Source organism: Oncorhynchus keta, chromosome 31 (assembly GCF_023373465.1).
Source record: "Oncorhynchus keta strain PuntledgeMale-10-30-2019 chromosome 31, Oket_V2, whole genome shotgun sequence".
In the NCBI taxonomy this organism is placed as follows: Eukaryota; Metazoa; Chordata; class Actinopteri; order Salmoniformes; family Salmonidae; genus Oncorhynchus; species Oncorhynchus keta.
Window position 1 is genome coordinate 6592431 of NC_068451.1, and position 27631 is coordinate 6620061.

Below are 27631 nucleotides of genomic sequence, written 5' to 3' on the forward strand. Positions count from 1 at the left end.
TAAATTCAAATTACTTCCTGAAGTCACTGAGTTTCATTTGAATTGACCCCAACCCTGGTGTAAACCCTCTTCTAAAGAGCTAGGGCTCTATTAAATCTGTAACACTGAAGCTTTACAGAGTCCGCAACAGAAATGTAAAGGTAATTTCCAATGAATGTCGTCTGGTGAAGCGAGAACATTGCCTTTAAATTTCAATCACACTGTAAAGCTGAAATTCCACGATGCGTAATGAATAGAGCCGTTAGTCTATATTACACGGCCATTGAACACACATTTCTTAGAAAAAGACGGATAGTAACACGACTAACAATGCCTTTTCTACTTTTCAGACCGGACATTCCCTTAGAACAGTAATGGAGAGTGGGGTAAGCTGAGCCAAAGGGGTCAGTTGAGCCATCTTGGTTTCTAGGAAACCATACACAAAATGTATAATTTGACCAAACATTTAGGAACAGGTCATAATTCCATGGAGAGGGTTCATGATGCTTGTATCTAAACCAAAGTAGATCATTGTAAAATTGTTCTATACATCAGTTGGGGCCTATATAAGCTCCAATACGAGCTCCTAAATCTAGCATACAAGTGCATCCTTCTATCTGTGTGGGCTAATGTAGCCAGAGTGTTTGCCTTGGGGTAAGTTGAGACAATGGTTGTGCCAATGGCAAGTTGAGCAATATCCTGAAATATATGTAGATATCTTTGTTAGAAAGAATACTATAAATCAAATCAAATGAGAGGGTATGTCAGTACATTACAGAACATTAAATTAGATTAAATAGTATGGCAATTAAACTGGAAATATATGAACGTTATTCAGTACAATTTTCACGGTCCAATGTTGATCATCGAAGACACTGAGGTATTTATTTTCATTGAATAAGGCCTTAAATGCTTAATGTATAATCGAGTGTCACACCATATAAAGGGTGGCAGAATGGTCATGCCACAATTTGCAAAGTACCAAATGTGCAGACCTGTTATATCATCACCCTTACTGTATATAGTGACATTTGCTTGTAAATGATTTGTGACGCATCTACGTAGGGCTTCATCAAGCTGAATAAGTTATTGTGTGACTAAATGTGAGTCAATTGCTATTTTCTTTCCATCTGACATGTTATCAATCTCAGTAGTAGTCATTGAGTTGAGTTGAGAATAGAGGTTCTTCCCAGCAAATCTTCCCAGCAGACAATTTCTGGTTACCTTCTTATTCCCAGAACATTAGCAGTTTTGAGAATGTTAAAATGACAACGTTTGACAGAGGTTCCCGGGGACGATCCCATGACATAGCTATAACGTTTTCCCCATTAATGTCTCTGACGTTGTAGTTGTTAACTGTTTGACTCATACCGATTATACGACTGTGAAGAAAAACACATGGACAAAAAAATCAATGAATGAGACAAAGAGGAGTTTCAAAACGCTAAGATGAGGAAACTCCAATCAGGATGGACCACACAGAGAACCACAACGCTGCGGGAAAGTTTCTGACTCGCACACCGAGAGGATCTGAACATCGTAGAAAGGGTAAAACAACAACAGCAGCACACGCGCTCTATTCCTCCCCAATGTAACGGGTTAACCCCTTCATGTTCTTCACCGAACCACAGACGATTCTATAGACTAGCATAATCGGGCAATTTTGCAATTGAGAATCAAATCAAAATGACACAAACCATACATCTCTGGAGTTCCATTGTTTCCTTGGAAACATCCTCCCTTCCTCGTTTCCTGGAGGTAAGCACAGATCTATAAGTGATTGGATAGGTGGAAGCAAGGTTACCACCTTATTAGTTTCACCAATGCAACCAAGTCAGATCTGTGATTACTTCAAGGAAGATAGGAAGGAATGTACTTTTCTTGTCTTTTTTTGGGGGGGGGGGGGCAGCTCCCTTGGAGTTTGCCAAAAGGCACCTAACGGATTCTCAGATCATGAGAAACCAGATTCTCTGGTCTGATGAAACCAAGATTGGAAGTAGCAAAATGGATCAGATTTGATTAGATTTTGATTGAATTATTTGGCCTGAATGCCAAGCATCACGTCTGTAGGAAACCTGGCAACATCCCTACGGTGAAGCATGGTGGTGGCAGCATCATGTTGTGGGATTGTTTTTCAGCGGCAGGGACTGAGGGACTAGTCAGGATCGAGGCAAAGATGAACAGAGAAAATTACAGAGAGCTCCTTGATGAAAACCCGCTCCAGAGTGCTCAGGTTCACCTTCCAACAGGACAATGACCCTAAGCACATGACCCTAAGACAATGCAGGAGTGGCTTCGGGACAAGTCTCTGAATGTCCTTGAGTGGACCAGCCAGAGCCTGTACTTGTATCAGATCAAACATTTCTGGAGAGACCTGAAAAAAGCTGTGGAGCATGTAAAGGGTCTGAATACTTATGTAAATGTAATATTTCTATTTTGTTATTAGCAAACATTTCTAAAAACCTGTTTTTGCTTTGTCATCATGGAGTTGTGTGTAGTTTGATGAGAGGGGTAAATTATTTAATCCATTTTAGAACAAGGCTGTAACCTAACAAAATACATACATACATATACATACACCACCACTCAAACGTTTGGACACACCTACTCATTCAAGGGTCATCAAGGCAAAGGGTGCCTGCTTTGAAGAATCTCAAACATAAAATATATTTAGATTTGTTTAACACTATTTTTGGTTAATTCATGATTCCATATGTGTTATTTCATAGTTTTGATGTCTTCATTATTATTCTACAATGTAGAATATAACAAAAATAAAGAAAAACCCTTAAATGAGTAGGTGTATCCACATTTTTGACTGGCACTGTACATACATACATACATACATACATACATACATACATACATACATACATACATACATACATACATACATACATACATACGCACATACATACATGCATACATACATATAAATACACGTACATACACTACGGTTCAAAAGTTTGGGGTCACTTAGAAATGTCCTTGTTTTTGAAAGAAAAGCAAATGTTTTGTCCATTAAAATAGCATCAAATAGATCAGAAATACAGTGTAGACTATGTTAATGTTGTAAATGACTATTGTAGCTGGAAACAAACGTCTCACAAGGCGTCAACTGGCAGCTTCATTAAATAGTACCCACCAAACACCAGTCTCAAAGTAAAGCGTAAAGAGGCGACTCCAGGATGCTGGCCTTCTAGGCAGAGTTGCAAAGAAAAAGCCATATCTCAGACTGGCCAATAAAAATAATATAATGGCAAAAGAACACAGACACTGGAGGAACTCTGCCTAGAAGGCCAGCATCCAGGAGTCTCCTCTTCACTCTTGACGTTGAGGCTGGTGTTTTGCTGGTATTATTTAATGAAGCTGTCAGTTGAGGACTTGTGAGGCATCTGTTTCTCAAACTAGACAGTCTAATGTACTTGTCCTCTTGCTCAGTTGTGCACCGGGGCCTCCCACTCCTCTTTCTTTTCTGGTTAGAGCCAATTTGCGCTGTTCTGTGAAAGAAGTAGTACACATTGTACGAAATCTTCAGTTTCTTGGCAATTTTTTGCATGGAATAGCCTTCATTTCTCAGAACAAGAATAGACTGACGAGTTTCAGAAGAAAGTTCTTTGTTTCTGGCCATTTTGAGGCTGTAATCGTACCCACAAATGCCAATTCTCCAGATACTCAACTCGTCTAAAGAAGGCCAGTTGTATTGCTTCTTTAATCAGAACAACAGTTTTCAGCTATGCTAACATAATTGCAAAAGGGTTTTCTAATGGTTGCTGATAATGGGCCTCTGTACGCCTATGTAGATATTCCATTACAAATCAACCGTTTCCAGTTACAATAGTCATTTACAACATTAACAATGTCAACACTGTATTTCTGATCAATTTTATGTTATTTTAATGGACAAAACATTGGCTTTTCTTTCAAAATCAAGGACATTTCTATGTGACCCCAAACTTTTGAACGGTAGTGTATATATATATATATATATATATACATCTTTTTTTCCTGTATTATTTTCCTCTAACCCTCCCACCCCTCCCCTAATTGGAGTAAACTATTGAAAGACAACCCTTAGGCTTCTACTTCCAGCTTATACATACTATATACATTTGACAGGAAACAATCTATATTACAATAGTTATATTTTGTTTGTTTTTAGTCCTATTCTTCCTCTACCCTCAACCTCTCCCATCTATTTCTAATGTTTGACATTTGACATATATTTTTAACTATTCTGTTTCACAAAAGTTCTGAACCTATATAGGAAGGAATGATTGACAAAGGCATTCAAAAAGGGCCCATGTCTTTTGAATGAAATGACAGTCACCAGTGACAACTGTACTGTTTGTGACTTGTGGCTCCTTATCAACGCAATGACACATTTAAAAAAAAAAAAATCTTTGTTGTCATTTCCTGGAGGTTAACCAGCTTATCTATGTAGCTCGTGCCCTCTCCTCATCCCTCATTTCCTCTCCACAGAAGAGGAAAGCTGTTCTCTTTCTGTCCGTATCAGACCCTTTTTTATGAAGGCTAATTTTAGTTTACATTTGACCCTCCTCCAAATCTTATATCTGGCTCCATGCCTCCATGCCTGATACCATTTCCCTCCTCCCAAATCCCTCCTTTTTAACAGTAACTGTTTCCCTTTAAAAAATATTGTTCTGGACTAATGAAAAGGCTGTCTATTTTCTCTTTGGTTGATTATGGGGTTTCAAGAAGTTGCAAAATGTATGTGTTTAATGGAAATGCCTGTGCTGTAACAGTTATGATTAGTGTCCTATCATATACGTTTCATGAAGTCCAGTTTTCAGTTGTCTTTGCAGGTCCGTAAGGATGAAGGATCACTTTCAAAAGGCCTTATGTGAAAGAAATTATGAAAATCCTGCCGTACCAACAAACCCTATTTATTTACTTTAGTTTATTTCATGTTACACTAGCAGTTTTAGCCCAAGAGGGAATATGCAGTCCATCACACGTATTCAATGCCATTTTTAAAAATAGTTTGTTCCCATGGCAGTTTCAGAAGCCCACTCTCTCTAATGTGTTCCAGATGCTCTCCAGATGTGCTTTCCAGCTCACAGACTTCCCGGGCAGTGCCAGAAGCATGTCGCCAATGCCGAGACGGGGGAAACAGATCTATAGGGCTCACTCAAGAGAAGCCAAAGGCCTAAAATGGTAACAACAAATACTGATATCTCATCAAATATCCGACAGTAAATCTCTCCTTGTTTCTCTTCCTTCATCCTCTGTTTTTGTTCATTGTGATGAGTCAACTTGTATTCAGTTTCAGTATGCTGGTATGATGCTTTCGGTATGCTAAGTTAATGTTCTGGTGTGACTGACGCAAACCACTTTTATCCAGCTGAAAAAGTATAATACCGACATGCTTCACTGGCGGATCACTTCATTTCAGTGTGTCTGTATTTTCAAGGTTTTAATTAGTTTCCCTTGACCCTTTATATGACTAATTTAACATTTAGATCACAAGTGTGACCTCCTGGCACCTATTCTTAAAGACACATCCAAAAAAGAGAAAAGGGTTCATTTACACAGAATTAACTTGTATAGTTTTGTTTTTGTGGCCTGAAAGCCAACTACAATGCAGCACTGAATTCACAACAGTAGTACAAAGGTGCCTCCCAATGGATGCATGCAGCATTGCAGAATAGTTGCTGAGTCACTGGAGTATTTTGGACAGGTATTATTTTATATTTTATAAAAGAGACGTAAAATAGTTACTCTTATATACAATGTTTACACAAAAGATACAAGTAGTTTGTTAAGTTGACTCATGTTCCGCAAACACAGTGCTTCAAAATATGGCAAACACTTGTTCTTCAAAACATGCTCATAAAAATAAGAGATATGCTTTTACAGGAAAATAATCACTGAGAAACGTGGCCCACATTCAATGTATAAAACCAGTCCTCTGTATTTTCGGTTGGTGTTGTTCTTTCAATGAAATATACAATATCATCAATATAAAATAAAACATATTTTCTATGCCAAAGGCCGGGATTCAATACAAGGCATTGAGTGTGCCGTGTTAAAACACTATAGCATACTTTTAAAAGTGATTTAGGCTTGGTCCAACGTGTGCAGTTTTACCATGTAAATATTGGGTGAAAGTCCTTTAAAAGACACATTATCAGTTGTATTGTGCACTGCGCTGTAACCCACCTTGAATTGAATCCCGGCTACAAAGTATTTTGGTCGATCTATACAAAGCATTTTGGCCCCCTGCCAATTTTGGTCCCTTGCCAATCAAGTCCAGAATGCCCTCAAACAAAATGGAAGACTACAATCTATGTCTGTATTCACTCGTTATCGCGAAAGTATCGCGGAAGGTCCGTGTTAAAATGTAAAGGTATATTTCGGGATTTTGGCAATGAAGCCCTTTATCGATTTCCCCAGAGTCAGATGTACTCAATGTTAGAGGTAGTTTTGTGAGCCAGTGCTAACTAGAGTTAGGCCAATGGCTGGAAGTCTATGGTATCTACTAGCATGCTAGTAGATACTTCCAGTCATTGCACTAACGCTAGTTAGTAATTGCACTAATGCTAATGCTAGTTAGCAAATTCTTTCAAACTGCACATAGAGACATAAACATGGTATCCACAGGTTCACCTGATGCCGGGGAAGTAAGATAAAAGACTTCATTGCCAAAATCCCAAATTATCCCTTTAAAGGTAATTGCCGATGCAGCGTTTACCTTAAATGCAAACGTTGGAACATTGCCTTTACATTTTTAATCGAGCTATAAAGCGGATCTTCCGTGATACTTCAGAGATACGGATTGATTCCAGCCCTTAAAGTGGCCTCAGCTGGTTTGTCTGCAGAGGAAGCAGACATGCATCCTTTCTTTCTTCTCTTGCACTCCAACGCCAGGAACATTTGAATTTCACTTCAAGTTTGTGTTCAAGGGAATGACATTACAGAGCCTGACTTAGATGTACCGCCCGGTCATTATGTCAGTTGGGATTAATGTTTAGTCCTAAGACCATGTACCTCCTCCTGCACAGGGGAAACATTGTGATAAGATTCAGTTAAGTCAAAAGCTTGTGTTTATGCTCCAAACATTGTATGTTCAAAACAAGTCATGCTAACCTCTCACTATTACAATAACAGGGGAGATTAGCATGTCATGGGGGTATGCTATTTGTGCGATATTTGTGCAATATTTATGTGCTATTTAACAGTCTGCACTTTAACCTCATAGTCATAGTATCATTTCAAATTCAAAGTGCTGGAGTACAGAGCCAAAAGAACAAAAAATGTGTCACTGTCCCAATACTTTTGGAGCTCACTGTAAATATTCCACGTACCTGCAGCGCCACACGTTTGTTTCTCTCGTCTCTCAGTTCCTCTTTCAGTTCCTGTATGTCTCGTCTACAAGGAGAGAACAGAAAATATATCAATCGATGCACTAAGAGGTCAAAGAAGAGTTCGAAAAGGATGGAATGGTTTACATTTTTGGCAGGAGAGATGTAGCCTGGCTAACCCACACTGAATAGTTTCGACAATGGTGAGCCCAGCATTCAGTCTGATTTAACCAGGCGAGGAGAGGTCTGACTGGAAGTGTGCAGAGACTTTTTCCTGTGTTTCCAGTTTTGCATTTTGCCTTCAGCACCTTCAATAATCGTTTTTTGGGTGTGCTGTAGATTCCACCTATTATCAAAATCGTTGAAAATAGCTTGGTGGAACAATTGAACCAACGGGTTATTGTCCCAGATTCCTCAAGTTTTTTCCCCCTGGTTATCTAGAAGTCTGAATAAATGGGTAATACTACTTACTCATGTCTGTTTTGCAGCAGCTCCAGAACCATCTTCAGCTCCCTGACCTCAGCGTATAGGCTGTCCAGACATGGCTTCTCCTCCTGGGTTGCCCTGGCCTCCACTACAGCCTTGGGAAGTGCTAGCCTGGAAGGTACTGGATTCTTGGTAGAATGCTCAGGCTTGGATGGTGGTGAATGACTTTCTGAAATCTGCAAAGTATAGGCAAGGTATCTCTCAGTTTGATTGTCAAGGGTTGACAGGTCCAGAATTCAAGCCCTTTAAAATCTATTCAATCCCAGTAAGCCTATTTAAAGTCAGTTGTTACTTTGTGGCTAATTGATACTTTGAGAGAGATACATTGCCGTTATGTTAATTTTGTGGTCTATGTACTTGCCAGCAAGGCCTAACATGATGATAGAGTATTCATGTATATGGAATCAAAGTCAATTTTGCAAACCTCCAGCAGTTTAGGCAATTGTTCTGCTTCTGTCTGGTCCCTGCCACTCAGAGCCTAGGGTTAGAACAACAACAATGACCTTAATGACGATTTCTTTTTAAGAGTCATTCCTCACATCATGGCCTCACTAACCCTTCATGGCATGCAACTTGTCAAGCCACTTATGAACAGGCCATCTCTCTCTCTCTCTGGGCGGGTGAGTTCAGACTTAGTGGGCCAGATGGGCCACGTCATACGAGCGAATAGTCCTCAGGGAAACTATGGAGGAATGTAATCTAACAGGGGCCACTATTCTCCACTGATATGCCCCTATGACTGTGATGACAATGATTCCTCTAGGCAGATATGTACTTGTGGCGTGACATTAGAAAATGACATCAGACTAACCAGGGAATGTATCATCATCTCTATGCTAACCTGGGGTTGTGGGTTCATAATGTCACAACATGATGAGTATTGGGCCACACTGCCCCCCTGTGGTTTCAGAGTGGATGTGGAGTATAGTGTGCACCTTTGGGCAGATAGGGACTGGTAGCGTCATGACAATAGACAAATCGGGGATTGTATCATCATTGCTTTGATATCCTAAAGGTTGGGGGGGTCTACTGTCATGCGTCATGTGATTAAGCCCCATTGTCTCCCTGTGGTTTCAGAGGAAACATAACTGTGTGTGGTGTCCATGTTAGGACACACATACCACAATGGCACTAACTCAAAGTAACTCTGACAGATTCCATGGATGTGTGACTGTTCTAACATGCGATCTGTCCTAAATCAAATCAAATACCATTCTTTTGGTTGCATACACATATTTAGTAATTGTCATCATGGGTGTAGCGAAATGCTTCTGTTCCTAGTATGTCATAATATGTACACTGTACAGAGGTGCATTCTGTACCATAATAATATTAATAATAATACAATATGGAATACTGTCGCCATACCTGTGGACTGGTGACGAGGGCTGATGGGGGTCGTCTCTGTGGGGGTTTGGCTCTGTTGGCTGTGGGGTGACTCAGTTTCTCAGGGGACACCTCCACTCCGTCAAACTGGTCTGAGTTGCTGTCCTCTGAACATTTTGGTGAAAGAGGAAGGAGATCACCATTGGCTCTAATGGGGGAAAATAGGCATTTCTTTCAGAGAAATTAAACTTTCATTATTTCAGGCCTACACTGGTTGATTCATAAGGTTAACTAGACCCAAAAATCTATGATGTAAAGAAAGAAAAATGAAACATATGCTTCATATTCTACAGTTGAGATTTTCTTTTGATGAAAATTGTTGTGGTTCAGTGTGGAAAAAGTGGCATCCTGTTTCCTGTTGCATGTTTTAAGAGGCAGGTGGTGATATACTGCATATTGAAACCTCAGTGAGTTAATGTTTAGCCAAGCATTAAGACTTCCCCTTTCAACTACCAAACACCCTCACTAGAACAAAAAGACGCAATAGCTTTTAATAAAAATATACAAACTTGTTTGACCTGATAGTCGCTCTGGATAAGAGCGTCTGCTAAATGACTTAAATGTAAATGTAAATAATCCAAAGTGAATTTGACAAATAAGCAAAATGCTTTTAGCCAAGGCCACACTATCATTGCATTGCCGCCAACATTTGACAGTTACTTGGAAAGAACAGTCCGAATGGCTTTTTCTTCTTTGTTTTCCCAGTCGTGTTTGTGTGTGTGTATGTGTGCGTGTGCGTGTGCGTGTGCGTGTGTGTGTGTGTGTGTGTGTGTGTGTGTGTGTGTGTGTGTGTGTGTGTGTGTGTGTGTGTGTGTGTGTGTGTGTGTGTGTGTGTGTGTGTGTGTGTGTGTGTGCGTGTGCGTGTGCGTGTGTGTGTGTGTGTGTGTGTGTGTGTGTGTGTGTGTGTGTGCGTGTGTGTTTGTTCAGGAAACAGGAAATGGGCTGCTCTCGTCTGTTTAGGCCCACACTGACTCATCCGAGAGTTTCCAGTGAACCACTCAAGGTTTGGGAATCCTGGCAATTCAGCATTAAGACATGAAGACTATGTGCTATAGTAACCTAGGCACGAACCAAAACTCTCCTCCACACTCTCCTTCCTTGCCAGTTTAAATAGAATCAACAGTTCCTGTCTTGGCAGAGACCTTTTGCTTTTCTTATTAATGGCTTTTGCAATTATATAACTACTAAGTCTTCCATATGAGTGCCCTATTTGTACATTCTGATCAGAAACAAAGTCTGAAAGCAATCCTTCATTTACAAGTCTGAACTATTTACATTAATTCTTGATACTATGGAGTGATATTAGTGTCAACATTGGATTAAGCTTGCATTCATGTTGGCACTACTATACCTCCATACTCTACCTAAATAGTTGGTGTTGACTGAGAAAAAATGTAGTTTGTGAAACAGACGCCTCACAAGTTCTCAACTGACAGCTTCATTAAATAGTACCCCGCAAAACACCAGTCTCGATGTCAACAGTGAACAGATGACTCTGGGATGCTGGCCTTCTAGGCAGAGTTCCCCTGTCCAGTGTCTGTGTTCTTTCGTCCATCTTAATCTTTTCTTTTTATTGGCCAGTCTGAGATATGGCTTTCTCTTTGCAACTCTGCATAGAAGGCCTGTTCACTGATCAATTTTATGTTATTTTAATGGACAATGACATTTATAAGTGACACCAAACTTAAAAACAGTAGTGGATATTCTAGAATCACTCACTTGCTACTACCAAACTTCAGAGGCTTGTCCTTCACTGGAGGTGGTTGTGCAGGTCTACTTGGAGCAGGGAGCTTGACTTTGGTTGGGGGATTGCTTCTCAGGTCTTTACTCTCTGGTTTCTCATCTGTGTGCACATGTGCACATTTAAGCATTGCTAGTAAGCAAACTGTACTCATATGTACTTATTAACAACACACACAAACCTTGGTACAATTGTAAAGCCTCATCTCCTCTGTATTTTAAAGTATCATCTAATACAACATCTGGTTAAATGAGACTACAGACACAGTAAAACTGTACTTTAATTGAATGGTATCAACATACTGTATATTACCTTTTGCTTTTGCAGGGCTGCTCTTCTCCATCGCTGAACCCTCTGCCTTGACTAGAAGACCATAAGAGCACAGAATGCACACCATATTATACCCGGCCACAGCTATCTATCTTGCTACTGGTGTGTTGTTCTCTTCGCTACGACAACGGTGAGTGTACATCAGCATCAAGACGCAGACCTCCAGGGTCAATAATTCTCTGCAAAAATGTACTTAGCATAATTGCATTAAAATGCAAATGAATATTCATGTAGCGCAGAAACTTTGTTCATTTTCTTCCATTTGAGTTTGATTCAATTACAACCAGTATAGTGGCATGCGAAGCCAAGATTCTGTATGTCATAGGAGCAGGCTAGTTCACAGCTGTGTCCAATAGAATCCTACAGAATCCAACATACTGTAGTTACTGTTCCCAACAATCTCCCTTGAGAAGGCCTTGGCTTGGAGGGTGGAACTAACTTATCACAAAGGAGATCCCTCAAGTGTGAACAGATAGGTATCATAGACTTATGGGAGTGTCTTTTGACAAAGCACAATATTCTGCCTTTCAATTACCATTTAGAGTTAACCAAGCAATTATAGTGTTTAATAAAAAGAATATTTAAAAAAGATCAACTAGAGTGCAGTTAAGGGAACTGACCACAATACAGCCAAGTCAATAATAACATGAATCTGCATTATAGCTTTTAGCACATCTCTCAAGATACAGAGGAAGAACATGCTGAGTGTCATGCTGACATGTAAGACAATAAACCACCAAAAGAGACTGGTGATGATGAATTCCACAGACTGACCAATAGTAAATGAATGGGAATAGAGCCTACCTTCTCAGTTCAAAGCACATGTACAACTCCCTGACCAAGCCCTTCCACCAATGTGAAGCACTAGAGTTGTTGCAGAGTTGGCTGCTTGGGCCGCTTGTGAAAAGCCACTGTGACAGACAGAGCTCTCTACGGTCCCCCACCCACTGGCTTCCTCCAAGGCATCTCAGCCAGGTCATGTGACCAACTGTATTACATTCCCCTCTCCATCATGGTGTATGACTTCCTGTGACATAACTGCAACCCCCCAGTGACACTAGACGCCAATGGGGTAGTAGGAGCGATGGGGTTGGGTGGAGGGATTCAAGTGCAGTTTTGAGTTGGGATGATATTATCTCCAAATGACTGCCAGGCCTTTTAATGTTTGAACTCAAACAGCAAGATATGCACGTTTGTTATTGTTCAGCAAGAGCCAGTGCCTCAAAACATCAATCAAAGGGGTCTTGTAGCAATAACAAACTTTTATTGAGTATTTGTGCACAGATTTCATTATTAAAATACATTATGTGATTGAAATATTGCATCTTAATGTTGTGTACTCTTTGTATTCAATTAGAAAGGCTTTATTTATTTAAAGCTGGGACGAAACATCCAGCAGCCTAACAGCTAACTAACAGTTAGCGTCTTAAACACAAGTTGTACCGTCAGCAGAAGTGTGTTTTGAAGCCATATCTGGTGCACTTAGATAAAACCTGCATGTGAACCACATCCTGTTATGTATGCTACTGACAGTCTCAAGATTGGACACCCACATCCTCCTGTTTTAGGTAAAAACATGTGTTACATGCGGTCTATCCCTCCCCACTGGGAACAAACTGGTTGAATCAACGTTGTTTGAATGTAATTTGTCAGCCTATTGTGACATGGAATCTACATGGAAACGACATTGGATTTGAAAGAAGTAATCCACGTCAACTCTAGTTTAGAGGGTTTACAACCACAGGATTATATCATCGGCAAATTTCAACATCAAATATGTCGCATTTGTATCTTTAAAACAATTTCAGATCATTATGGTTCTTCTGTTGCAGTCATGGGTTGCTTTAAGGCAGAGATATGGTTCTTCTGCTGCAGTCATGGGTTGTTTTAAGGCGGAGATATGGTTCTTCTGTGTTGCAGTCATGGGTTGTTTTAAGGCAGAGATATGGCAGCACCTCCTGCTGGATAACTTATTTATAGCTCCCCTGTGGTCTCCCATCCAGGGTTTAAACCAAGCCCTGCTTACAGTACCAGCCAAAGGTTTGAACACTCCTAATCATTCAAAGGTTTTTCTTTAGTTAAACTATTTTCCACATTGTAGAATAATAGTGAAGACATCAAAACTATTAAATAACACATATGGAGTCATGTAGTAACCAAAAAATATATATATTTTAGATTTTTGCCTTGATGACAGCTTTGCACACTCTTGGCATTCTTTCAACCAGCATGGGATACAGTTAATTAAGTATGGGAGGAGAACAAATTGAAGAAGTGGCAGAAACCAAACTATTGGGAGTGCAGCTAGACAACTGCTTATCATGGTCGTCTCAAATAACTAATCTATGTAAAAAAATATATATATTAAAACAGCATGCATAATCAGAAGGATAGCTAAATATTTACCAGGGAAAATCCTTTAGCAAATAACACAGGCATTGGTTGAGAGTCAAGTGAACTATTGTTCGGTGGTCTGGGGAAATGCATCATCTAGTGAAGTTAGGAGGCTGCAGAATGCACAGAATAAAGCTGCAAGGATTGTTTTAAGGCGGAGATATGGTTCTTCTGTTGTAGTCATGGGTTGTTTTAAGGCAGAGATATGGTTCTGCTGTTGCAGTCATGGGTTGTTTTAAGGCAGAGATATGGTTCTTCTGTTGCAGTCATGGGGGTTGTTTTAAGGCAGAGATATGGTTCTTCTGTTGCAGTCATGGGTTGTTTTAAGGCAGAGATATGGTTCTTCTGTTGCAGTCATGGGTTGTTTTAAGGCAGAGATATGGTTCTTCTGTTGCAGTCATGGGTTGTTTTAAGGCGGAGATATGGTTCTTCTGTTGCAGTCATGGGTTGTTTAAAGGCGGAGATATGGTTCTTCTGCTGCAGTCATGGGTTGTTTTAAGGCGGAGATATGGTTCTTCTGTTGCAGTCATGGGTTGTTTTAAAGGCGGAGATATGGTTCTTCTGTTGCAGTCATGGGTTGTTTTAAGGCGGAGATATGGTTCTTCTGCTGCAGTCATGGGTTGTTTTAAGGCGGAGATATGGTTCTTCTGTTGCAGTCATGGGTTGTTTTAAGGCGGAGATATGGTTCTTCTGTTGCAGTCATGGGTTGTTTTAAGGCGGAGATATGGTTCTTCTGTTGCAGTCATGGGTTGTTTTAAGGCGGAGATATGGTTCTTCTGTTGCAGTCATGGGTTGTTTTAAGGCGGAGATATGGTTCTTCTGTTGCAGTCATGGGTTGTTTTAAGGCGGAGATATGGTTCCTCTGTTGCAGTCATGGGTTGTTTTAAGGCGGAGATATGGTTCTTCTGTTGCAGTCATGGGCAATGTTCTTGGTTGGTCATCAATCGACAAGATAATTGAAAAAAACATGCTTATCTTGTTTTATAATATACATAATTTAAAACGGCCAAGTTCTATTCACAGTGGTATTCAGTTGGTAAGAGACAGACATTCCGTAAATACTAGGAATAGATTGTCCACCATCCATGCGTTATCCAGACAGAAAAAATAAATGGGCAAAAGAACATTTCGATTTAGAGCAATAAAGAAATTGAATAAATTAACTGAGCAAACTAGAAACCTTTCAATATATAAGTTTAAACATTATTTTAAAACAATTTAAATATAGTATATAGAAATGTTGTGGGACTATAGTAGATGAAGAATCAATATTTATTTATATATTTTTTAAAATTTTAGTATTTATTTATTTATTTATTTATTGGGTCATTATGCTAGTGTATTATGTATGTTTGTAATAGTGTGTTATATGTGAAAGTGTGTTTGTATTATAAATTGTATTTTAATGTTCAGGACTCTTGGAAGATTAGTCCAAATGGGGACTAAAAGAGATCCTAATAAAATCAAATAAAATCATGAGGAATGATTTTCCAACCGTCTTAAAGGAGTTCCCACATATGTTGGTTGCTTTTCCTTCACTCTGCGGTCCAACTCATCCCAAACCATCTCAATTGGGTTGAGGTCGGATGATTGTGGAGGCCAGGTCATCTGATACAGCACTCCATCAGTCTCCTTCTTGGTCAAATAGCCCTTACACAGCCTGGAGGTGTGTTTTGGGTCATTGTCCTGTTGAAAAACAAATGAATGTCCCACTAAGCGCAAACCAGATGGGATGGCTTATTGCTGCAGAATGCTGTGGTAGCCATGCTGATAAAGTGCCTTGAATTATAAATAAATCACAGACAGTGTCACCGGCAAAGCACCCCCACACCATCACACCTCCTCCTCCATGCTTCACGGTGGGAACCACACATGCGGAGATCATCCATTCACTTACTCTGCATCTCACAAAGACACAAAAATCGCAAATTTGAACTCATCAGACCAAAGGACAGATTTCCATCGGTCTAATGTCCATTGCTCGTGTTTCTTGGCCCAAACAAGTCTCTTCTTACTGGTGTCCTTTAGTAGTTGTTTCTTTGCAGCAATTCGACCATGAAGGCCTGATTCACGCATTCTCCTCTGAACAGTTGATGTTGAGATGTGTTTGTTACTTGAACTCTGTGAAGCATTTATTTGGGCTGCAATCTGAGGCTGGTATCTCTAATGAACTTATCCTATGTAGCAGAGGCAACTCTGGGTCTTTCTTTTCTGTGGCGTTCCTCATGAGAGCCAGTTTCATCATAGCGCTTGATGGTAGAAACGTTCAAATTTCTTGACGTTTTCCATATTGACTGACCTTCATGTCTTAAAGTAATGATGGACCGTCATTTCTTTTTGCTTATTTGTGCTGTACTTGCCATAATATGGACTTGGTCTTTTACCTATGGCTATCTTCTGTATTTCACCCCTACCTTGTCACAACACTACTGACGCATTAAGGAAAGAAATTCCACAAATTAACTTTTAACAAGACACACCTGTTCATTGAGATGCATTCCATGTGACTACTTCATGAAGCTAGTTGAGACAACGCCAAGAGTGTGCAAAGCGGTCATCAAAGAAAAGTGTGGCTACTTTGAAGAATCTCAAATATAAAATATATTTTGATTTGTTTAACGCTTTTTTCGTTACTACATGATTCCATATGTATTCATAGTTTTGATGTCTTCACTATTATTCTAAAATGCAGTGGTGGAAAATGTACTACGGTAAAGGTACCTTAATAGAAAAGTGACCTAGTAAAATACTACCTGAGTAAAAGTCTAAAAGTTTTTGGTTTAAAATATACGTAAGTATCAAAAGTAAATAGAATTTCTGAAATATACTTAAGTATCAAAAGTAAAATTATAAATAATGTCAAATTCCTTATACTAAGCAAAGCAGACGGCATCGTTTTCTTTCTTTTTTTTCTCCAACACTCAGACCTAATTTACAAATGAAGCATTTGTGTTTAGTGAGTCCACCAGATCAGAGGCAGTAAGAATGACGAGGGATGTTCTCTTGATAAGTGTGTGAATTGGACCACTTTCCTGTCAAAATGTAACAAGTACTTTTCAGTGTCAGGGAAAATGTATGGAGTAAAAAGTACATTATTTTCTTTAGGAATGTAGTGGTAAAAGTATCCAACAAACTACTTAAGTAGTACTTTAAAGTATTTTTACTTAAGTACTTTACACTACTGTTACAATGTAGAAAATAGTAAAAAAAATAAAATAAAGAAAAACCCTGGAATGAGTTGGTGTGTCCAAAATTTTGACTGGTACTGTAGCTATGTAATTCATCACTGACTATTACCAATGTGCTATCGTGAGAACGATGGTCGAGTGTTCTCCACTTAGAAAATAAATAGATTCGCTGTTGCTATCAAAGTCATTCCAAAGGGTAGGTTAAACAGAGCAAATGAAATGTGACCATACTTTACCACTCATTTAACATCAATGATGCTATTTATGCCTATAGCATTTGCAAAGTCATCAACAGCTCTTGTTGCTGATTGGTTTCAAGCTCTAGTTGATTTCAAATGTAATGTAGAATTGAATTGTGTTTCGTTGTCAACGCAACCAAATATTAACATTTGAAGGAGAGTTTTTTTTGCTTTGCTTCCATCTGTGCGACTGACTCTGTGCGACTTCATTCCAGTTTGTCTGATATGTCTGATATGTTGGATTCACGACTCCATCTCAACCAAAAATCTAAGTTAAAAAGAATAGGATTAAATCAAATCAATCTTCATTTAGTGCGTTCAAATTTTTATTTTATTTCATTTAGTCCTATTTTTAAATGTAGATGTTTGGTTGAGATAGAGACGTGAATATAACATATCAATTATTCATTTGTAGACAAACTGGAATTAAAGTCAGAAGTCAATGGCACAGATGGAACTATCCAGGTGTTGACAACCGAACACAATATCATTTTTGAAATATAATAAATGAACTTGTCGACAAGTTAACAAATGATATGTTGGATTCACATCTCCAATTCAAAAATAAAAGTTAAAGAATGGGATTAAGCTAGTGGCTCAGATGGAACTATCCAAGAGGTAGATGCATTCTCTTTTAAATGTTAATGTTTGGTTGCGTTTGGCTACACATTTCTTCTTATGTAATCACATGTTCAAGATTGCATGCATAAGTTGTCGCAGGTCTGTGGAGAGCTTCACAATCGCTATAATCATCTGTTCAGAATCTTGAACGCCATTGAAAACGTCTTATCCACATTGAAATGATGTGGTGTGGCCAGTGGGTCTATTCCTTCGTTGAACAACATGCAGTCATCAAAATGTTGAGACTAAATATACCACATATTAAAATGCTAGAACTTCAGGCCAAGAAAGGTCAACTTGAAACATTTGAACAGCTTTGAAACTTCAACAATGAACAATCATTTATCCTACCCAACTTCGTTGTATGATGCATAGCTATAGATAATTGAGAGGCAATAAAAAACTAGTATCTGAAATAGGGACGATTGGGAGCTTCCATTAATATCACACAAACCACATTTTAGATTGTCAAAGCATCTAACCTGTTACCGGTTACATCCGTGAATTTAATATAGGTGTGGTTGTGTGAATTTGACGCCAAAATAACTGAGTATTCTGGGGCTTTCCTGCATTATATTGATCTTTAGGGGGGAGGTTTCACTTACATAAGATTTGCATATGTAGTCTGGACTGAAGAAATGTGAGTGTGTCTGTGGTCTGGTTTGCTAATAAAAACCTCAGTGTGGTTCAGTTACAGACAGCCGACAGATGGATTGAGTGGATGTTAGCACAAGGCCAATATGAATCATCATCCTATATTCAAGTGTTGATGTCATAACTTTCTTGGGGAGAATAATATGATGGTCTCTGTGAAGTAGCCAAGATCCTGATGTGGTTTCAGTCTTTGCAGGATTTCCTGTAGGTCTTCATGGGTGTTAAGGTTCTGGATGTTTTGGTTGAGTAGAGAGGAGGTGAGGTATCAATGGCACAGGTGTCTCCCTGTGCCATTGTCACTCAATTTTAAAAGCTACTGTAACTTGACCGTTAGGGTCACCATACTCCCTCAACCTGAGTACAGTATTACATGTTTTGTAACATGCCTATGTTAATGTCTGTTTTCCATCCACAAGAACAGTATCTCTAAAATACAAAGACCTTGATTTGGAAATATTCAGGAAGCCATTTGGACCACACAAAATCATCTCATATTCGGCTGCTAAAACAACAACCTCACACACCCTAAAACATGAACACCGTGCCAGACTGAACACCGTGCCAGACTGAACACCAACAGTAGCAACCGTAGCCATTTCATTGTGTGAGAATTCTCTAATTCATCTCCCATTAGCATCTCTAAATCATATTGGTGTTCATATTGGTGTGTCACAGATTGGTGTCACCATAGAATTAGGAATTAAAATACTAATACACTAATACTAATTATAATAGTAATTTATTGTGAGCTCTATGGGTGTCACAGTATGTTTTGTTGCACCAGCTATTCTGTTAAACCTCAAAAGCTCCATCGTCAGCATCTAAATCACAAGACATTCTGTACTGTCATATTGGTATCATGGATTAACTTGTGTAACCGTATATCCTATTGCACTGGACTCTTTGTTAAAACAGGAAATTGCTGTCTTTACCTGAGCGTCTTTCCGTGCCACGGCGCGCAGGTGGTTGGCTGGTGCTCCCAGACTGGAGGAAAAGGGAAGGAACACACTACAGGTTGGCTCAGTCTCTCTTTACTGCCTATTTGCAGTAACACACACCCACTGATTAGAGCACCCAGTGATGCGAGCGGCCATTCGTACTGTCTTGTATTGTTTTATATATATATATATATCTATATATATAAAATGAATACAATTAAAATTAAACTAACACTTTCCACAGGCAGAAATGTTTGTCAGTGACTCCTACACTGCGGATGTTGAAGAGATCTTTGAGTCAGAAACCTTTATAGGTTAGTTATATAAGAAAGACCTGACTGGAAATGTTTTTTTTATTTTTATGTCAGTCAACTGTAGATGAAGGGCTTTGTTTTTATTGACCTGTTGCGGTCTAATAAATACTGGTTGGTGTCATAGCTGCTTAGGTCCGTGTAATGTAATGGCTAAAACCACCTGGAATGTGTGGGGGGGAATTCCCATTCACAGGGCGAAAGCAAGACTATTGCTGAGAACGTTTCCCTCACTCACTTGGAGACCATCTGTCGTCGGTATCACCATGACAAAGTTGTCGGGGAAAAAACCTCTGCGTCCGTTCATCTCTCCCTCCCACCAGCCCTCGTCCTCTGTTTCCTTCAGAAGGAGACATTGTGTAAAGAGCAACTCAAAAAACTACACATAGTTCAAAAAACGACAATGTCCATGAGGACCATGGTCATTGCCCACAGTGGACACTAATATTTGATCTTCAAAGTTATCATAAATCTTATAAACCTTCCACTTATAATTTGGCAGTGTGGAAAAAAGTACTCAATTATCATACTTGAGTAAAAGTAAAGATTCCTTAATAGAACATTTCTCAAGTAAAAGTAAAGGTCACCCAGGAAAATACTACTTGGGTAAAAGTCTAAAGGTATATGGGTTTGAATAAACTTAAGTACAGTGGTGGAAAAAGTATTCAAAGGTAAAAAGTAAAAGTTAATGCTAAACATCAAAGTGCTTATTTTTTGCAAACCAGACGGCACGATTCTCTCTTTGATATATACAGTACAAGTCAAAAGTTTGGACACACCTACTCATTCAGGGGTTTTTCTTTATTTTTTTTAACAGTTTTCTACATTGTAGAATAATAGTGAAGAGATCAAAACTATGAAATAACACATATGGAATCATTTTGGAACCAAAAAAAGTGTAATGATGGACTGTCGTTTCTCTTTGCTTATTTGAGCTGTTCTTTTCATAATATGGGGGCTTTTTTCTGTATACCACCCCTACCTTGTCACAACACAACTGATTGGCTCAAACGTATTAAGATGGAAAGATATTCCACAAATTAACTTTTAACAAGGCATTAATTGAAATTAATTCCTGGTGACTGCCTCATGAAGCTGGTTGAGAGCATGCCAAGAGTGTGCTAAGGTGTTATAGAGGGTGGCTACTTTGAAGAATCTCAAATATTATATATAACATATTTTAATTTGTTTAACACTTTTTTGGTTACTACATGATTCAATATGTGTTATTTCATAGTTTTAATGTCCTCACTATTATTCTACAATGTAGAAAATAGTAAAAAATTATGAAAACCCCTTGAATGAGTAGGTGTGACGATACATTATTTTGATACTGTACATGCGTGAATTGGGCGACATTATTGTCCTACCATGAACATTCGAAATGTAACAAGTACTTTTGGGTGTCAGGGAAAATGTATGGGAGTAAAGTTGTCAAAAATATAAAAAGTAAAGTACAGATACCCCAAAAAACGACTTAAGTAATACTTTAAAGTATGTTTTACTTAATGTAGTTACTTTACACCACTGTAATTTGGAATATAATTTATACCATCAGATTTTTGTATGTTTTCCCCACTTATGTAATTGTGCATGCTTTGTCGTCTAGTGGCACATATTTTCACGGAATTGCTCACAAGTCACTTAACAGGTTTGTCTGGTTGAAGAGGAGAAAAAATATTTATGAAATTGTATAACCATGTTTATACTAGTCCAAAACTGGAGCAGAATATCCTTGATTTTGGTCCCAAAAGGCATAAAGTCATGAAGGTACAGTATATTGCATTGGGGAACATGGATGACAGCATTCGTACAAACCTTGGTGATGATTGTAACAATGTCTCCCTTCTTTAGATTCAACTCGTCCTCGGTCAAGGCTCGATAGTCGAACATGACTTGACAACATTCCTTCACTGAGTAGACATAAAAGAGAAGGGAGTGTTATATAGAGAACCTAAGCAATGCATTGGTTGTAAGATCATGTTGAACAGACGCTGACAGTAATTTATCACAATACCTCATCATGACCAGGGGTAGGAAAAGTACCCAATTGTCATACTCAAGTAAAAGTTAGTCACCTAGTAAAATATTACTTGAGTAAAAGTCTAAAAGTATTTGGTTCTAAATATACTTAAGTATCAAAAGTAAAAGAACAATTATAAATAATTTCAAATTCCTTATATAAAGCAAACTAGATGGCACCGTCGTCTTGTTTTTAAAATGTGAAGATAGCAAGGGGTACACTCCAAAATACATAATTTACAAACAATGCATTTGTGTTTAGTGAGTCTGACAGATCAGAGGCAGTAGGGATGACCACTTGTTCTCTTGATAAGTGCGTGAATTGGACCATTTTCCTGTCCTGCTAAGCACTCAACATGTAATGAGTACTTTTGGGTGTCAGGGAAAATGTATGGAGTAAAAAGTACATTCTTTTCTTTAGGAATGTAGTAAAGTAAAAGTAAAAATTGTCAAAAATATAAATAGTAAATTAAAGATACCCCCAAAAACGACTTAAGTAGTACTTTAAAGTATTTTTACTGAAATATGAGATTAACCTGTTTAGCCTGTTTGAACCATTTACTTTTTCCCACATGAAACTGTGACATCAGGCCAGGGTGAACGTCAAAGTTTCTGTGGGCCAACACCCACATAGCCTATTAGGTAAACAGTGGGAATTACTGGCAGTCACATGCCAATGATGTGGCTGTCTATTATTTGTGGACACCTGCCTAAAGTGGTAGTTGGGTCCAAAAATAGAACACTTGTCACAAGCAGAGGTCTCACTGTTGTTGTAGTACATCAGAACATTTCTATATTCAGTGGAGACATTGCTTTGCAGTTTCATTCAATGTATCAAAAAGTCTCTCCCACAAGGAGGATGAATTTGATGAGGGGTACAAGGATGGACCTTTTATTTGACAATTTAAAATGTATTTCAAAATGCAGTCCACTCATTTATACAACATACATAAAGTAGGAATAAGAACTATAAAAACTTACCATTTTTTGTTTTGTTCCTAACACTCGTCCTCTGAGGTAGCTTTGTCTTAAAAAAGAAAAAAAAATGTATTAAATTCATCAATGGCATCTCACACCTACGTTTTCAGGAGAAAAACATCCCATGTGTATTGTATTTTGATTTATCTTGCATTCCATACCTCTTTACTAAACATTGTATCTGAGAGTTTGGGTCTGGTTTTGCTCTCGTTATGCTTGACATCTGAAAAAGATTGAGAAGGAAGTTCTATAAGGGTATATTGATTCAAGTCCACTCTCAGAACATGTACAGTAACTCCGCAGTGCAAAAAAAACAAAAAGCCATTTGAAAATCCCACCTTTTGGAGAGACAAATATCTCTTTGGTGAAGTTTGATGGAAACGCTCCCACTTTACCACTTTTCATTCCCATCCACCATCCATCTTCAATCTATCAGGTGTTAGAAGAGAGAGAAGAAAAAAGAAGAGAAACAGAAATATAAGAATAGCACCGTGTAACAGAGAATGTTTCACCAATCATCCACATGCATAGGAATTCTCAAAACAGGTTTGGTCAGCATAGCGTTTACAGATGTAGGATCTTAATTTGATCGTCCGGTTGCAGGAGAACATTTCCAGGTGTGTGTTTGAGGTTTGAGGTTTAAAAAGGTGTCTGAAGTTTGTAATTTGTTGTGAAATATCCATGAATTATATATGAGGGGAGGACGGCTCATAATAATGTCTGGAACGGTGAAACCATTACCACGCCCATGCTCCCCAATTAAGGTGCCACCAACCTCCTGTGATCCACATAATAACTATAATTTCCTGTTACTGCTGCAGGATTATTTTCCTGCTGTAGCAAACTGGCTCAAATGAAGAGCCTACATCTGTACACACCTCAGAGTAAAGTTGTTATGTGTGCGAGAAACGTGATTTCTTCTGGATAATCTTGGGGAAATATCACAATGAATATGCATTGCTGGAAGTGTCTGTGCGACTATTTGTTTTTCTGAGCTTTTGGAGGTGTGACATTTTAATATCATATCTAGCTAGGCAAACAAGATAAATGATTTGTGGTTGTTTCCTCATGCTCATGAATTTGCCATTAGAGATATGATACAACGAAAGTAAATATGATATGCCACTCCAATTATGAAGCAAAAACATAAACATATCCTTCTAAAGAGAGCAGCTAATGTTCTCTCCAACAAACCTACAACTCATTTACACTGACACTATAGAGCAGGGGTCTCCGAATAATTTGGGTCTAGGGCCTCGTTAAATTGCCTTGTGGGATATTTGTTGGAGATTCCTCCTCTAGTATGTTTGCAAGTGTTTTCCCATCCATCGATAGTCTAGCGTCAGTACTGATAAAAGCAGCACTTTACCTCTCTGAGGATCTCAATGGTCTCCCCGACAACCAGCTCCAGCTCGTCCTCATTCAAGGGACTGTAGGCAAAGGCCACCTCACACTTCCTTGTTTGTTTAATCATCCTCGCTGCTTGAACAAAGCATTGTACCAGCCACAAGATTAGTCAAAACTCTTCTTATTTTTCTAAAGTAATAGTTCAAACTAATGATGAATAGAAATTCAGTAGAGAAATGTAGAAGTCAACAAATACAGACGTCTCAACATGATCACTTATAGACTCCAGACTCAGAGCATGACTAGAAGAATTGACGCTTCGTCGTGTTGTAACTAATTGAATCCCTCAAAGGGACTGTGCCTTAACAGTAGACTCTGTGTGCATTATAATTAAGCTTGGTACTAGCAGGCGAGGCTGTATATCTGCACAAGGCCTTTAATTACTTGTTTGAGCCTGTCGTGCTGACAAAGTGTGTGTGTATCTCGATGGGCACGAACCAAAACACTTCCACATTTCAGCACAACACAGGGTTTGTGTTCGATAGACTGGGAAACATATCTGGATCCAGTTTAAGCTACAGATCCAAGTTATGGGAAACACAATGAACAGAGTGACATGGTAGTGGAGGTTTAAAGCCATTGGAGAGTGACACATACATTTCCGTAGGCTTCTTGGTTCCCTCTTGCTGTCACCAATCAAATACACTGGCACCTCCTGTGTGGGAAATAAAAGATACAGACACATACAATGAAAAAGCTAACGAGTCAAGTAATACAGTATGCAACGGGTAGTTCATGAAAATGCACAAACAGTAAGCTGATCAGAGATGTGGTCGAACCGATTTCAAATCAGTCAAGGAAGGAAGTAAACTGAAATGATGGAATTTCAGTTCCTTGACAGAATATCATTTCATCTGACTTCCTTGGTTGACTGAATTGAAATGGTATTAATCCTAATCCTGGGACTGAAGGCATGAAGGCAAACTCTTGATTGACATACCGTACCTTGACGAAGTTAGAGGGGAAGATGCCCCTCTTGCCCCTCAGTTCCCCCTCCAGCCAGCCCTCCTCGCTGGCATTGGAGACACTCGTCACTACGTCTCCCACCTGCACCGTCATCTCATCTCCCATTGTGCCCTCAAAGGCTATCAGCACCAGCACCTCTGAGACACACAAATAGGGGAGGAGGGGGAAGAGAATATGATGTTGCAAGTTTCATTCTCTTTTCAAACAGACCTAACAACATTGCTTGAGGAACTGCAGTTAATTAGAGTCATTTAACAAATAATGTGGCCCAACATCTAGAAGGTTAACACCATAGTCTGGTAACTCAAACACATGGGGAGGGGGAGAGAGATTACGTGGACCCTTTTCACACTATTGTGCTGATCCAAACCGTACTGTGCTGGCATGGATATTGCTTTTCACATTGTCCTCTCTAGCATGGTTTTGGCAACTATGGTGGGTATATAACCAGCTTGTTTGACTCAGCTTGGCTGCATAGTGTGAGAAGGGTAATGGTATTGCGAGATTATTTGGACTCATTAGACAGGTAATGTGCCCCAACATCTAGAACGGCAATGCTTGTTTCAACAGGCTATGTGGTATGTTCCATGCAAGGCTGGAGGAGAGTAGTAGAGTTGCAATGGACAGCAATGTGATTTCAAGGTTATTGTGCTTGGAACATACAGCAAATCATAGGCAAGAAAAGCTTTTATTTTTTCTGACTAAACACCACGGCCTTTGTAAACCAAATCAGTCTCCTGTAGCATATTTGTGTTTGAACAACATGTACAGGTATGTAAACCAAGGTTACAGTACAGTACTGGGGCAGCAAAATGGATATCAAACATTACAGTTTGGAATTTGCCCTGGGATAGTGAAAAGATGTCTGTTCAAGTCGTTTTTATTACCACACACACCCATTGCCTACACACCCATTATCCACTGCTAGTACTAGTGCTAACCTGTTTACCTGGCTTTAGGCATTTATGTCAATGTTAGCTATGAAGCAAGCCTGCAACACCAACTGCAAAAGTATAGTGGACACCCAGAGACCTACTACCCCTTTGTTTTCTGGATAATAAATAAGAAAGATCATTATCTCTGTTGTCTGTTTAATGACAAACAGGGTGTTTAAACTAGACACACGAACAGGCTCTGGTATACTAAAATCACCTCCACTCGCAACTATTATTTGGGAATACAAAATGACCATACATTTTCTAAACTATAGTTCTTGTCAATTGCCCTGAACATAACTGATTGATTGACAGACATTGTAAACATTCCCCAAAACCCTTCTAGACCCTGCTGAATGGACCACACAGTTACAATGCACTTACCCATGACTTCTTAGAAAGCTTTACTCTCTCTTCTAGACGTTTATGTAAATCCTCTTCAGAGGACAGACAGACACCTCATGCTACAGAAGGAGAACTGAAAGAAAGTATTGCCCAAGAAGCAAAGCTATATATGGCTAGCCAGGGCCCTCCTTCCCTCTAGTCATTCATTAACATCTACTTCAGCTAGTCATGACAAGCCACCAGCCAGGAGGACGACGGGTCAGAGAGAGCAAGCGAGAGAGTAAGAGGAGAGAGAGCAGGTGGGACAGGTTTCTATTTGGAGAGAGACAATAGGCTAGGGTGAAAAAGAACATGGCCACATATTTTCAGCTGTAAAAGTAACTGTCATACATTGTATGGGAAAGAAACAAGACAGTCACAATATGTCAATGTGATGCAATGATGTGTGTACTGTGTGTGTGTGTGTGTGTGTGTGTGTGTGTGTGTGTGTGTGTGTGTGTGTGTGTGTGTGTGTGTGTGTGTGTGTGTGTGTGTGTGTGTGTGTGTGTGTGTGTGTGTGTGTGTGTGTGTGTACTCCTTACGGTAGAATAGGTGTCCATTCATAGAGAAGCTTACATTGGAGATGGCAGATTTCGGGGCGGCAGGGTAGCCTAGTGGTTAGAGCGTTGGACTAGTAGCCCAAAAAAGTTGCAAGTTCAAATCCCCCAGCTGACAAGGTACAAATCTGTCATTCTGCCCCTGAACAGGCAGTTAAACCACTGTTCCTAGGCTGTGATTGAAAATAAGAATTTGTTCTTAACTGACTTGCCTAGTTAAATGAAGTTAAAATAAATAATAAATAAAAGAAAACGAGCATGCTTGACTGAACAACGTCTGCAATGGCGTGCATGAGAAGGACATTGCTGCAGCAAAGAATAAATCAATTGCATTACTCTGTCAAGGTATTGAACATGTGTCTTGGAGGCTCCAGCCGCAATATGTGAAAATGTTCACCCTCCATTGCTAATACTGTTTCACCACATCGAATGGTTTCCCGTTAAATATTATCTAGCTCATGTTTACTCATGTTGACCTATATCGTCACAGAAAGAATACTACAGCAACAGGATTGAAATGTTTAGTCCATAACGTTGATTGAATGGTGGCTAGTAGGCTACGTGAACGCGCAATACTGGTAAAGACGTCCTACAGCGATTTTGAACTTTTCCTGTTGAAGAGCGATATCCCAAGCATAAATACAGTAAAGTACACACACTAAAGGGTAACTGCAAACTTCAAGGAGTAGGGCATTCAAGGAGTTGGTTTGATGGGAATCTGTGGATGTCAACAGCTGCTTGAGGAACAATAGAGTAAAAGAGAAAAGGCCCACCGCGTGCTATGTATGTC

At 39.2% G+C, this 27631-nt stretch overlaps 1 protein-coding gene across 3 annotated transcripts; it reads right to left on the bottom strand.

Annotated features, from left to right (window-relative positions):
* Positions 1-4865: 4865 nt before the first annotated feature.
* Positions 4866-26448, bottom strand: LOC118364276 (SH3 domain-containing kinase-binding protein 1-like). Of its 3 annotated transcripts, none has more exons than XM_035745682.2 (17): positions 26285-26448; positions 24945-25102; positions 24597-24654; positions 23962-24071; positions 22931-23021; positions 22754-22815; positions 22596-22641; positions 21411-21505; positions 19831-19932; positions 19276-19327; positions 11230-11280; positions 10896-11019; positions 9159-9324; positions 8215-8268; positions 7776-7966; positions 7308-7371; positions 4866-6996 (listed from the first exon to the last, which is right to left on the bottom strand). In XM_035745682.2, exons 1-17 carry the CDS (start codon positions 26286-26288, stop codon positions 6964-6966), a joined length of 1461 nt encoding a protein of 486 aa, XP_035601575.1. In that variant the 5' UTR covers positions 26289-26448; the 3' UTR covers positions 4866-6963. The 3 variants fall into 3 exon arrangements, with proteins under 3 accessions (XP_035601575.1, XP_035601574.1, XP_035601576.1); XM_035745681.2 differs by having other exon boundaries at positions 23962-24074; XM_035745683.2 differs by lacking the exon at positions 8215-8268 and having other exon boundaries at positions 23962-24074.
* Between the last annotated feature and the right edge of the window lie 1183 nt (positions 26449-27631).